General features: G+C 39.0%; 1 protein-coding gene across 6 annotated transcripts in view; it reads left to right on the top strand.

Moving 5' to 3' along the window:
* The window catches only part of nup214 (nucleoporin 214), a 38,950-nt gene extending 34,426 nt beyond the window's left edge, over positions 1 to 4,524 (top strand). For all 6 annotated transcript variants that reach the window (XM_038733444.1, XM_038733443.1, XM_038733442.1 and 3 more), the window contains exons 34-36: positions 698 to 843; positions 1,711 to 1,744; positions 3,730 to 4,524. In XM_038733444.1, the coding sequence (XP_038589372.1) occupies positions 698 to 843; positions 1,711 to 1,744; positions 3,730 to 3,766 (217 nt within the window). In that variant the 3' untranslated portion in view covers positions 3,767 to 4,524. The remainder of the gene's footprint in view (positions 1 to 697; positions 844 to 1,710; positions 1,745 to 3,729) is intronic.
* The last annotated feature ends 9,432 nt before the right edge of the window (positions 4,525 to 13,956 follow it).

Below are 13,956 nucleotides of genomic sequence, written 5' to 3'. Positions count from 1 at the left end.
GAAGGTTTTTTCCCTCCCCCTCATTGAAATGAGGTGGAGGAAGGATCTCATTGTCTCTGCCCAGTCTTACTATGTAGCACGCACAGCGACCCTCAGGAAAACTCAACAGCTGTTTGTGCATTACAGAGAGCATTCACAAGGCAAGCCTCTGTCAAAACAATGCCTGGCTTCCCCCCCACCGGCCACCCAGCATCCGTGCACACTTGACAAGAGCCATGTCATCCTCCACAGCACTGTTCAGCGAGATAGCTGTGGAAGATATTTGCACAACCCTTTTATCCGTTTCTATCTACGTAATGCATCTGAGTTTTCCCTGACACACTCTGTACTGAATGTTCTGGAGATCAAGCGCGACGCTGCCAGTTTGGGACACATTACACACATGCAGCCTTCACTGTAGACAGATTCTAGAAGTATAGGCATAGCCCTCTAAGCTGCGGGCCCAACTGGTCCCACCAACTTCGGCTGAAGGGGGGAAAAAAAGACCTTTTTGGAGCAGATCTCTGGTCACACAGGTGTTATATAACCTATATGCGGACCTGAGAGAGGTCTGTGCACAGCACATGAGTGCAAAAGAAACTTCAGGACTGCGCATGCGTGCAGGAATGAACCCAATAGCGACAGCTCTTAGATGCTATACTCATAGCATATTGGGTTATAATACGTAACCAACGTTGCTATCTGCCTCTGTTCTCAGGTTTGCCTCGCCTCCCAGCGCCCCGTCTTTTGGCGCTCTAGCCAATCAGAACCCTCCGTCATTCGGGGCCCTGGCCCAGCAGGGCTCTGGGTTTGGAAGTCAGCCCAGCAGCTTCTCAGGCTTTGGACAACAGCCGCAGACAGGAGGTGAGAGTACTTTACTTTCTTTTCTTTTCTTTTCTTACCTCGTCATCTTCAAATGTCCTCTTGCTTACCGAGCCTGCTCAAGTGGAGTCGGCATGCAGTTTTTCCAACATCAGTACACTTGAACAGTCATGACGACAAACCATCTTCTAGTCTTTGATATCAGTACAGTATTTACCTCTTTTTATTCTATAAATAATAATTGTAATTTCCCATCTACTATGTATTGGGTTATATTGTGTCTGTGCACTTAATTTTTTTGGCTGGTGATGTTGGGAGACGTACATGATTGACTATAACAATAGTGATTGAAATAAAATTTGTACAGCCCAACATTTACTTGTTTCAGTGCAGTAATTAAAATGTACTGTAGTGCAGATGTAGATGTTGTCAGTTAGAACAAACCTATCCAATGAGTTGACATTAATCATCCAATTTCCCGCCATTGGATGTTGCTCCGCACAGATGATATGCATGTCTTTGAGTTTGCACGCATGAACCTAATTTGTTAGCAGTGTTCTCTTGCTTTTTTCCTCCCACTTACTTCAGTGTGATTGTTGTTTTTCTCTCTCTTTTGTCGCCTTGTTCAGTCACCTTGGCTTTCCTGCAGCCTTAAACAGCTTTGTTGTTGTTAGTCATGCTATCACACTATCAGACCGTCCAGTTGCCCCTTTCATTTATTCATCTTTCTGTACCTACTTCCTGGGTGGCAGAGCTTAGACAGACACACAAATGTGTTGTTATTGATAATACATGCTGTGTAATGCGAACTAAATTAGGATTGTGGGTTTACCTCTTTCGGCACTCTGACAGTCATAATGTGTTATGTGCTAGCATCACCCAATCAATCACCTTTTCTCCTTTTTGTAGGATTCTCTGGAAACGCCTTCGGGTCTACAAACCAGTAAGTGTGGTCAACACATTTACTTTTAATGTCTTCTGTTTGTGTTTTCTGTGTGTGTGTGTTTGTAGGGCTGGGCAATAAAACAATAATGATAATTATTGCAATATAATTTTCCTCAATAACAATATAATTAATGTTCAATATATCGTCAATAAATATTTGAATTGGAATCACGAACAAATTAGCACTTAAATTTTCTATTAAGATATTTTGTTACGGAAAAGAGACTGAAAAAAGATTTACTAATCATATTTGTTGAAAAAGATTTGATCTTAATTGTTGAATGTTCTACCTCAGATTTGCAAGGTGATCCACTGTTTGTCTTCAAGTGTTTGTCACTTTCTGACCATAAAGAAAAGTTTAACCATCTGGTTTCTTCAATTTTCACTCAGGAGTTCAATCAGCCTTTAAACTTGAAAGAAGTAATGATGTGACACATATCGTGATAATTATCGATATTGAATAATATTAAATGTTTTTATTGTGAAAACATGTTTGGCCATATTGCCCAAGCCTATGTTTTTGTGTGAACAAATGAGTACACGGACCCACGTTTCTCTCTGGCAGCAGTGTGTTGTGAATGTGGCGCTTGAACTTTACTGAAGTTCACATCTTTCTTCCACAACACGGCTCCATATAGAACCTCATCCACCCTCATTCATTTCCATTTTCTATGTCTTTTCTGCCCTCTTTATTCATTTAGAGACAGCTTCGGCATTATTGCTATTTCTCTGTAATGAAATGCAATTGTGGTTTTTTTTTTTTTTTTTTTTTTTTTTTTTTTAGTTTGAAACTTTCGGCCTTGAATAAAAAGTAAAATAAAACACAAGAATAAATGAATAATACATTACATCATGTTAAAAATACATGATCCCATAAATAATACAATAAATACTGAACAATGCTGCACATACTCAATATACATCATTCTAACTCCCTGTGGAAAGTCGGTGTCCCTGAAATTGGTGGTGCATGGTAAGTGATCCAGTAGCACCAACTATTGCCCCCTTGTGATGAGATTTTCATTCCCATCCTCCTCTTTCTCATTTTGTCTTTCATCCCTCAATCCCACTTTCTACCTCTCCCTGTCTTATGCGCCTCTCCCTCCGTTTGCTGCTGTGTGTCACATGGCGCCCAGTATTCCCCGGGGTGTGTTCCAGTGGATTGCACTCTGAAGTGTGCAGGAGTGTGTGTGTGTGTGTGTGTGTGTGTGTGCGCGGACGAGGGTTAGACTATTGGACACATTCACATGCTGTTAATAATCCTTCTCTCTCATTTTTTATTTTAGTTTTGCTGTTTTGGTCTTCCTCCTACAGCATATTCATCTTTATGATTATTGCGTTTCTTTGCTAACCTGATATGCAGTATCAATGTTGCGAATACACAAAACAAGCCTCCATCATTTTTTGACTGAAACTGAAATCAAACTCGGGGTCGTTTCGTACCACAATGTAACTGCTCACCACATCCACACTGGGGTAACCTCCCCCCAAAAAAACAAACTTCTACTGCCATTACTTAACAACTGACTGAATCCTCAACAGATTTATTTATATGAAACATTCAAAATCATCCTGCCATTTTATTTCCATTGATATTTGATAATATATTTGTGTGTGTTCGTGTTTACTTTTGATATCAAGCTGTCTGTCCAGGTCTACTGCTCGTTTATTTTTCCTTTTAAAATACCCAGTTTCCTGTTATCGTCCCCTTTAAAAAAACAAAACAAAAAAAAACCCACAAAACTCCTCAGTATCACTCAAATTATCTGTCTGGTGGTTCCAACACTTTATTGAAGCTTCAGTGTACTAACGTTGACAGAATTATTCAAATCTAATTAGACAATAATGGCGCTATTACATCAAATGGAAAATTGTGCAGCTCTTGTGGTAATCCTAATAATTCTACTACTAGTGCCGTTTCAAGCATTGAAACTCTTTTTCAATAATCTCTCACTTTCTGCTTTCTGTCATTTCTTCTTCCAGATCAAGTCCACAAACATTTGCCAGTTGGAGAAGCTAGTTTTATTAAACCTCCATGAGCTAGACGCCACTGCTACAGTACTATCTGCAATCAAGCTCTTTGTGCCACGCAATGGGTGGAAGGAAAGGAGAATTATTGTTACGTTTAGGTTAATGGGGTAAATGAAGTGAATTAGAAGATATATTTAATTGCATTTTCTTTGTAGAAAATGTTTTTCAAGCAGCTTGCAGAGTGCAGTTCATTCTCTACATATATACATTCATTTTGAAAGTTAATGTCATATTACCCTATCTTAGTATTTTCTTAGACAGTAGGGTTAAGTACTGACATCCATACGTGTAGAAGACAGGTTAGTGTGACGTACGAAGAAAAAACAGATTTTCTATAATGTGTATGAAAATTTATAGAAAACTGAAACATAATCATTTTGTAAACAGGTTCATGGCCTTCTTCAGAAAATGTAGTACATTTTGTGTCAGCACGTTTTTGTTTTTCTACTTTTAAACATGGACATGCACCAAAACGTTCGGGCTCTAAGTCTGAACATTCCACTCTTTCATTGATTAATGTTAAATGGTGTTCTACGCGTGGTTATATGATTTAAAATCTAATTCAGTCGTGTCATGAACAAATGGCATAAAGTACAGCCATGTAGAATGTACCAAAATTAAGCAAAGAATTGTGGTTTGGGGGCGGGGGGGGGGTTTATATTTTTCTTTTCAAATGGTTTTTGCAGTAAACCTCAGCTTAATGTATATTTTTACATGAAAAGGAAATAAATGACATTTCTGAAATTATTTGTCTACTCAAAATTGTATTCATTAATGCAGTCATCCTTAATGGCTCTTTGATTTTGTTGACTCTTGATTATGAAACTGAGATCAAACATTGTCTGATCGTACTGTGACTTATTCATGTGCTTCTCGACATTTTTGGAAACAGATTTCAGCAGTGGTGGTGATGGTGGTTATAAGTCTCTGTCATTGTCAACATCTAATCTAATCTTGCAAAGTGGGAAGATGCTACTTTGATTTTCATATTATTTTATTGAATATAATATACAGCACACAATCTTCAGCACTTCACCATCAGAGTCGTAAACAAGGCATCACTATGCTTAGTATGTCCTTTTAATAGAGAGGAAAATAAAATCTGAATATTAGCCACATGAAACTAATTAGTTTAATTCGAGGTGACATGAAGAATAGCATGGCAGTAAGCCCTAGGCCATCTTAAGATGGTTCACTTATTAATGCAAAATCCTTCATGATATGCAGGTCATCCACTGACTCAGACCTAAATTGGGTTGTGGGGAATCTATAGCTTGTGTCAAGAGCTGAGTCGATGTTGTGGCTGACATCTACAGAATTCCATTCCCAGCTTGTGGCTGTGGAGCATGTCTCCGTCACTTTGTTCACTCTTATCTAGCGTCTCTCACCAAACGGTTGGCAGAGGTCCTGGTTGTACTGAAGTGGCGCGGGAATGTCAGGTTCATAAAAAGTGACCCGAACCACCCCCATCTGCTGAAATGGTCTAAATCCACATTCCCCAGTAGTCTTTTAATAGATATAAAACAGTAGATTGGAATCATTGGCATAATTGGTGTCCACATGTGAAAAAATAATTGTCTATAAATCAATTGTAAATTTGTATTTTGTTGTTTTTATTGTTTGATTGGTCAGCCAAATTATTTTCTAATTACTGTAGATTTGTCTGAAGAAACGTAATAAGCAGCATAATAATACAGTGATTACAATAATGTGGGATCAGCACCAGATCTAGTTGACGTTCAGGTAAAGATGGACACACTTACGGATTACAGAGCCCGAAGTCTGTAATGCTTTCAGCTAAAGCGAATGAGCTTATGAGATTTTTCAGCACAAGCTCCACAACTGGGGCTCCGTGACAAGCTATAAAGCTTTAGAGGCTATGTTTAAAAAAATAAAAATAATGTATTATACCACAAAACATACAAAATTAACAAAAATACCCAATAGTGGAAATACAACTTTTTTATTTTTTGTATCACAGTTCCTGTTGATGGATAGTCTCTCAGACACTTTGGAGGATGGCAGCTGTCTTCATGGAATCCAGATAAAAATAGCTAAACCCCCCTCGCTCTTCCTCCAACCTCGCCCAGCCTTATTCTGTTTTTTTTTTTTCCCAGCACCCCCCTCCCCCCTCAAGTGAGTGACGATTAGCAGCTCTTAAGCACATCCTGACTTGATTTTCTGACATATTCATCATCTCTACATGTGCTGCCGCACTCCCCAGCATATGCACCTTCTGGGTCTTCAGGGAAATTCCATGAAGTGTGCTGCTCCTACGGTCAATGCTGCTGATTCTCATTTCATCATACTGTACATAATGTACTGGTTTGGCTGTTCAGGTCACACTATTGTGTGAGAGCAGTAGTTCTCCAGAGCGTTTGTGAGCACCGGCTCCTCTGAAAGAGCATGCTTCAATTTTCCCTAATGGGTCATTTTATCTGCACAGATAATCCAAATCCAATAATCCTCTAACGGACAAGGGAGACCTCACCTCCTGTTTCTCTTCTCTCTGCACACAGTGCTGACTTAGTGGTGCACTGTGGATCACTTTTCTAACCCTAACCCTACTTTGCCATAATCAATCATCATCATATTTAATATAATAGTTATTTCAAATTGTATTGTAGTTATAATCCTTTTTTTTTTTTTTTTAAATGTGTGCCTCTCCCTTCCAGTGATGTGTTTGTCCCTTCTTTACCTGCTGTCACACAGTCCTGCGGGTACTGGTACTATTAAGTTGCAGAATGTAAGGACCTGAGCGCTTTGTGTTCTGATATTCATGCTTAAATGCTAAGCATAGCTATGAGCACTGTAGCGCCGCTGACGTGAACATAATGCATGAAAAATAACACCCGAGCTACAATACCAGTTAAGTCCACCTCAACCTCAAACCTTTACTTCCTCTTCTTTCACTCTCTTTCCCTCTCTGTCTCTAACCCACAGTTCAATGTCATTACTTACCCTGATACTTCAAAGGAGCTTTATACTGAAAGTTTTAATTTCAGTCAAACTCCATTTAGTCTTCCAAGTATGCATAGTCTCCAGAAAAAGAGCCCTGCCTCTGCAAAAGTAGTAGACACGACCTCACATGTGACCCAACATAAACAGATGCATGCTACAGCAATTTGAACTCCGCATATGAATGGATTACAGAGAATGGGCTTAAAGTATTACCTAATAGACTTGATTGTGGATGTCAGGCATTATCACAGATGTGGGGGTGGGGGTGGGGCTTTTAGCGTCACCAGAGCCACACTGAGTCGCTGAGGCTTGTGAAGAATGCAGTCTCAAAAGGCAACGACTATTCTTTCTGGTGTCCCCGTAAAAAGTATTTATATATATTTCTACTCCTATCCCGTTATTCAAATCTGAACATTGGGGAACATCTAAAATGTATGCAAGTGCATGGCTTGCTGAGAGAGAGAGAGAGAGAGAGAGACTCTTTAACAAGCTGCTTGAGACGTCCTCATTCATTCACACTGACTGATGTGCACATGAGGGTCAGGCTTTGGCCACAAACGCTGTTTTTCGTGTAAGAGCCAAGCCACAGCTGGCCTCCCCAGCATCCCCTCTAAATTTCCCACTCAGGTGAGCATTCCCTGTTTCTAAAGAGCTGTCATCCAGTTTGAGCTTAAGCTTTGGTGTCACTCATCACCCTGACTTCACCAGCTTGGTTAGAACTGATGCCAAAAGTGACTGGGTTGTTAGCATATCCAACCTCTGGACTCAGTGGTTTTGATATAATTTATGATATTGCAGCACAAGACTTGGTTAGCGCATTATTTCATTAACATCCCTTTTGAATCTCAGTCAACATTTAAAGTACTTAATTTTATTATTTGCTGATTCTAGGACATTCCCCTTTTCACTAAGCAAGCATCTTGCATTTGAATGCATATTTAAACACTGCTGGTGTCAGCATATGTGTTGTACTGCCCAAATATGGGGTGCATAAATTGAGTAAATCCATATATGCCCCTAAAATTATTCCTTTCTTTTCATCCAGTTTTTTTGATCATTAATAAAATCTGAAGGCCTACTGGACATTCCAAAAGATTCAGCACAAACAGTTTTTAGTGTTTCCAGACACTGGTTTGTCACAGAGCTCTCAGGTCTGTTCTCTAACAACACCATGTTAACTTAAAAGCCCATGGCTTGTGTTAGGTGCTTAATGTGCGACTGTGTGTGTTACTGTATGTGTAACACACACACACACACACACACACACACACACACACACACACACACACACACACACACACAGATTTAGAGAGGAGATTGTCGAGATAGATTATCATGATACAATCTTTCTTGTATGTTTATTTTTTCTGTGTGTACCAGTCAACAGTGCCCCCCCCCCTCGGGTATAACCATGGGTATAAGCATGGGTATCATATGCCATGTGTTCACTAAGCTTTTACAGTAATTACATCCAAACGTGTTTGATTGCAGATAATGCCAGAGTCTGTCGGCCAACATAGGTACTGATCCAGTCTGTTATTGTATTACTGGATGTTGTTAGAAAAGGATTAACAGCAACCATTGGGAGTTTTAACAAGAAACGTGTGTTCTCTTGATTTATAAAGCATTATTAAAATATTTATTAACCATTAAAAAAAATAAATTTGTCACATCTTATAAGCCCATTATAAAGAGTTCTAGAAAATGGTACTAAAGATTATTTTACCAGGGAACTTGACTTGAGTTCAGTTCCTTTTTTGTTAGAGGACAACATGGCTTGTTCTATGGAGGTGCTACACATGGCACCTCGGCGTAGAATGACGAGACATGACAGGCCACAACCATGAATTTTGTTTAAGCATGATGGCTTGCTTGAAGAATGTTTCTCACTTCTCTCTCACTCACCTTACTGCAGTCAGTCAAAATTAAAGGTTTTGATGTTTTTGACAATTCTCAACACTCTGAAAACCACCCGAGAGATTAAAAAGAGAGGGTTCAACAGCCAAGACACGTGAACATAATATCACCACCTGGCAGCACATCAGCATCTGGGACCATGCTGCAATAGCATGCCGACGCAAATTAGCCTGACTAAAATGAGTCTGTAATAGGCTTACTTAAAATGTTTCATGAATTGCAGCTCTATCTGCTTTTTCTCCCCTATTTTAGACCCGCCCCTAATCCCATTGCTTTTTCCCAAACTTTTGTAAGCTCCTTTTAAATTGTAAACTGGCGAGAAAGAGAGAAATTAAAGTAAATAAAAGGCGTACGAGTCTAATGTTTTATTAATGTGAGTGAAGGTATTAATATTCACAGAATGAATTATGGAGTTGGTAGGCACAGGTCAGATGAGGTGTTCAGCTTAACTTCAGCCTATAATTTTGTAAAGGACCTAGATGCTTTGCCTCAGGAGCTGCTTGTGATGTCGGTTTATTACAAAGCCTTGGCAGAGTGTGGGATCCAACTACATCACATACTATAATTACACTGATGGCAATTAAAGTTAGCCCATAAGCACTTATGTCCCAGCTTGTGGAATGCTTAGTGTTTAATGGCAATCATTAAAGCTAGGGGAGGCAATTTATTTCAGTAGAATTTTTTTGGTATATTTGTTGAAATTATCTTTACATCCCGACGGCAATCAATAAATCAAATGCTCTGACACACTCTCACACACACACACACACAAAAAATCCGGCATCTGTGGCTGTCACAGCACTGTAATAAGCACGGACACAGATTGGCTGGCCTAGGCCCAGCTTTAATATAAATGGAAATCTAATTACATTGAATAGTTAGCAGTTATTGGCCGTATTCAAGGCTTAGTCCGACAGTCCAGATGTAGTCCTAATGTACATGTTGGTTAAACATCAATCTCTTACATAACTGCAGGTGTTGCAATGTGAGTGGCTGATTAATCCGGTTTGCTGCAGCATTGCATTTAAATATAAGTTACATAATACTGTCTGCAAAGTATCTGCAGACCTTGTCTTAAAAAAGCATTCATTTGAGCTTCCTGGAAACAGAACATTAACAAATTTCACATTGAAGTTACAGAAGTCTCAAATATTTTTTCTTGCCTGCCGGGGCCAGTAATTGTACTTAAACAATGTTTTTGGTTCTGGTTTTTCATCATACTTTCCTTCTGAAGCTGAGTCTGTTGAAAATTGTCACAAGTCGATCTTTCCATTGGACCTGTTTTTCATTGATAGATGTTTTCACTTGTGAGGTGCATCTTAAACCTTAGCCGAAGTTTTTTTACAAAGCCAGGGGCCTCATTTATAAACAGTGCATACATACAAGACAGGGCTGGAAACGTGCGTACGGCACTCAACAGGCAAATGTTGTGATCTATAAAAAAGAATTTGCGGTCCTCCGCGCAAACTCTGAATCATGCACATAAACTGGAGAAATGGCAGAAGGATGAAACTGTTTGAAATGAGTAGGCCTACTATTGTGAAAAATAAGTTGAAATATTACCTCTGAGTATTGCAGGCTTAAAGCCTCTCTTAATAAACATCCATTTAATTGATTTCCCCGAAGTGCGCAAAAAAACCATCATTAAGATCATTTGCAGCGCACACAAAAATAATCAGATTTAGGATCAAACACAAACAGAGATCTGTTTCTGCAAAAGAACGCCTCAAATAAGTTGTACAGTTTAATCGGGAATCATGTTAATTAATAGGCTACTTGCATGCCATGCAATTTATTCTCATAAATAAGGTGAACAGGAGGACAAATTACATTTAAATTGTTTCAGTTTTTAATTCGTCAGTCGAGCAAATACAAGTGCAATGTATTTCACATGTTTGTTGTCTTGTCAAGCCAGCGTTTGGATGTGATGCGCTGCTTGTAAAAGAAACGCGTTATAGAAAATTTAACACAATTTATTAAGTAAATCTTTCAGTGTGGCACTTAGGTCATTTACAACAAGTCATATTTCTTTTAACTCATCAGCAGCCTCATTAATTCAATTCAGTTCAATTTTATTTATATAGCGCCAAATCAACAACAGTTATCTCACAGCGCTCATAAAAGAGCAGGTCTAGACTGTACTCTATGATGCTACTTACAGAAGCCCAACAGTTCCCACCAAGAGCAAGCACTAGGCGACAGAGGCAAGGAAAAACTATCCAACAAAGATTAAAGTCAAGGGCAACTGGGCTTGGTTGAAGATACTGGAAGACACTTCATCCCTCATCCAAAGGACTTCTTCAGTTCTGACTGACTGGTATAGGAAACTGAGCTATTTAACCTCAGTGGGGTAGTTTGCCAGGATCTTCGATACTGCTGGTTCGTTAGTATTCCTAGTTGCTGTAACGACTATAACGACTGTCGTTATGGTTTGAAAGAGGTGTCAAGGAAGCCATCTACACCTGGGTTGAGAAGCCGTCATTTAACAGAGGAGGGGTCTACGCCACCACTTATCCCCCACTTAAAATGCTGTCCTTTCATCGCTTCCCAGGAAACTCAACAAACGTAACCTATTGGCCTCAGGTGAAGATACCAACGATGGTCGTTCAGAATCCGCTTTATTGTCATACAGGTATGTGTACACATACGAGGAATTCGACTCAGGACTTCAGTCTTGGCCAAGGGTAGTCCTAACGACTGTAACGATTGTCGTTACAGCAACCAGGAACACTAACGACGATCCTGGCAAACGACCCCACTGAGGTTAAATAGTTGAGTTTCCCTACCAGTCAGTCAGAACTGATGAAGTCCTTTGGATGAGGGACGAAGCGTCTTCCAGTATCTTCAACCAAGTCCAGTTGCCTTTGACTTTAACCTTCGTTGGATACCCATAGTTAAATCAATTCTTAATATCTACTACCATAAAACTTCCATTAATAGCCGTGTCCCAAATAGCCGCCTACCCCGCTTACTGGCCTGGTGTGGGAACACATTTTGACAAATAAACGCAGGTCTCCATTAAACACCTGGCTTGGTTTTTATATAGTTCTTGCGATGTATAAAACCTCTTAAACCCCGCCGGGTAACCCACTTTAGCTGCTTAGATCATTAATACAAATATTAATGTTTAAACATATGATCAATGTATCAGTATGGGCATGCTACACACTGTTAGATTGGCTAGATTCTCCAGTTTAATCGTTCAGTTCATTTAACGGAAACAACAAGCCCCAAAGTCTGATTCTAATAGATTTACCGGTGTAACTGGCATGGTACAAAAGATGAAGAAAAAAAGCGCGGACTACCATTACTGTTGAAGCGCTTGTTAAGTCTGAATGTGTCTGTTCCTTGATTATTCATTAATTAATAATTTATTCATTAACTAATCATTAATTATTTTTAAATATTATTAATCAAAGTTTTATAGTAATCTGTTCCACTAAACGTGACTCATACACATAAGTTTCAAAATCAAGAATGAAATGGTGACATAACGTGTAAACTAAGTAACAAGTTATATAGAGGTCAGTGCTGGTAGATGGAAGTCTTTTCAAACCAAAATAGCAGAGAGTAAATTCTTGTGGATGAGTGGCTAATAAGCAGTGTCGTCCCAGAGATCATAAAGAATGATAGAGAGCTATTGCAACTCTAACATTGGCACCATGGGAGTATTAATAGTAACGTCTGGTGCCAAAGAGACCGTGATACAGAGATTATTTGGTATTACAAATAGGGACAGGTGGATGTGTGCAGGGAGACACAGCAACACACTCAGACTCTGAGCCAAGTAAATATAGCTGTGAATGTACAACTCAGGAATGTGACCAGGATAGCGTAGAGTGCAGAGGCTGCAGGTCTGGAACTAAGTCCAACTACACATCCAGAAGCTGCTGTAACTGCTGGACTCAATGTTTTGTTTTGTTTGTTTTTTACACACACAAACGTGACATTTATATAATCACTTGACCATTTTATGTGATATATGGACACATCATAAGATCAATAACTTTGAGTAAAACAGCCATTAATCCCAAGTATAGTATTACTTTACCTTATCAGCCCCTCTGTCTTTCCTATTCACTATTATCCAGAGTTTCCACAGTTCTCATTAAAGCCACTAGTGGCTAAATCCCAAAATTGTGTTAAGATTTGTGAGTCAGTGTCCTCTTTATCTGCAGTGATTCTCTGAGCCTGTACTAAAAGGGAAAATATCAGTACCCACTTACGCTGTAGACTAGAGATACATTGTTAAGCCCATACCTATGTGCTTAATGTGCTAATATTAGATGCCAAGTTATGAACAGAAAATTTGTGAACCTAATAGAGGACTTTTGAGAACTGCTTAAAGAGTTATAACTGAGGTGCAGTGCAGAAGGGGTGAAAAAATGTCCTCTGCGATTATTGCTGTTCAGCAGCACCTGTGCCAATTACTTAATTCAGATTTGCGCATTTCTACTCATTCGAGCCAATGATTGTGTGTTAGTAAGATACAAAGAGTTTCCAAAGCCACTGAGTAATTGCTCTATTGTAGCTCATCTTATATAACACTGATGCTCAGAATTTAAATCAAGTATCCCTTTTGATATAATTTAAATAGAAATATGACAAATAGGGGCTCATACACATAAACTGGTAATAATAACAGTAGAATATATGAAAGGATGAGACCAGAGATATCCTATATTTTTCTTATAGTCGTCAAATCTCGCGAAAAGTAGTGAATAGTGAGATTTTATGAGATTTGATTTGATCCCATTCTTTTAATCTACTTGTGCCATTTTCTTTATTGCTTTTAATCACTACCATCAAAAAATAGACATCTGTAGAGCATTAACATCCTTTCCAATGCTATAGAAATCTCTTGACTGACAGAGGCCTACAGAACACCATGTGCTCAACCATGTATGTGTAGCCTCTGGGTTTGTCTATACAGTATGCGTGCAGGCTTTCAAGATTTCACTTAAGAGTGCGAATCTTTATCCTAGCTCTGAGGGTATCTGGTTCTTTTAATTTGCGCAGTGAAGGAACACAAAGCCTAACATGTTTGAAAAGGAGACCACCCTGAAGTGACACATGTATGGAGGAAACTAGTATATTCATGCAGTATAATCAGTCACTAAGCATCAGGCAGCAAGAAAAACTCATTGTTGGATTCAGTTTGAATATAAAAATTAGATAAGCAAAGTGAGCTATTAATAGAAACATTACATTTCTGAGAGATATATTAGCTATAATAGTTCTGATAATGGTATACAAGGCCTTAAACGTAACCTGAAAACATTACAAACATCACTTTACCTC

The sequence above is a fragment of the Micropterus salmoides genome, unplaced genomic scaffold (genome assembly GCF_014851395.1).
Source record: "Micropterus salmoides isolate LMB-PRFRI ecotype aquatic unplaced genomic scaffold, ASM1485139v1 Ms_hic_scaffold_20, whole genome shotgun sequence".
NCBI classification, from domain to species: Eukaryota; Metazoa; Chordata; class Actinopteri; order Centrarchiformes; family Centrarchidae; genus Micropterus; species Micropterus salmoides.
Note: the sequence above shows the minus strand (reverse complement) of the source record. Positions and strands in the feature narration are given on the sequence as shown.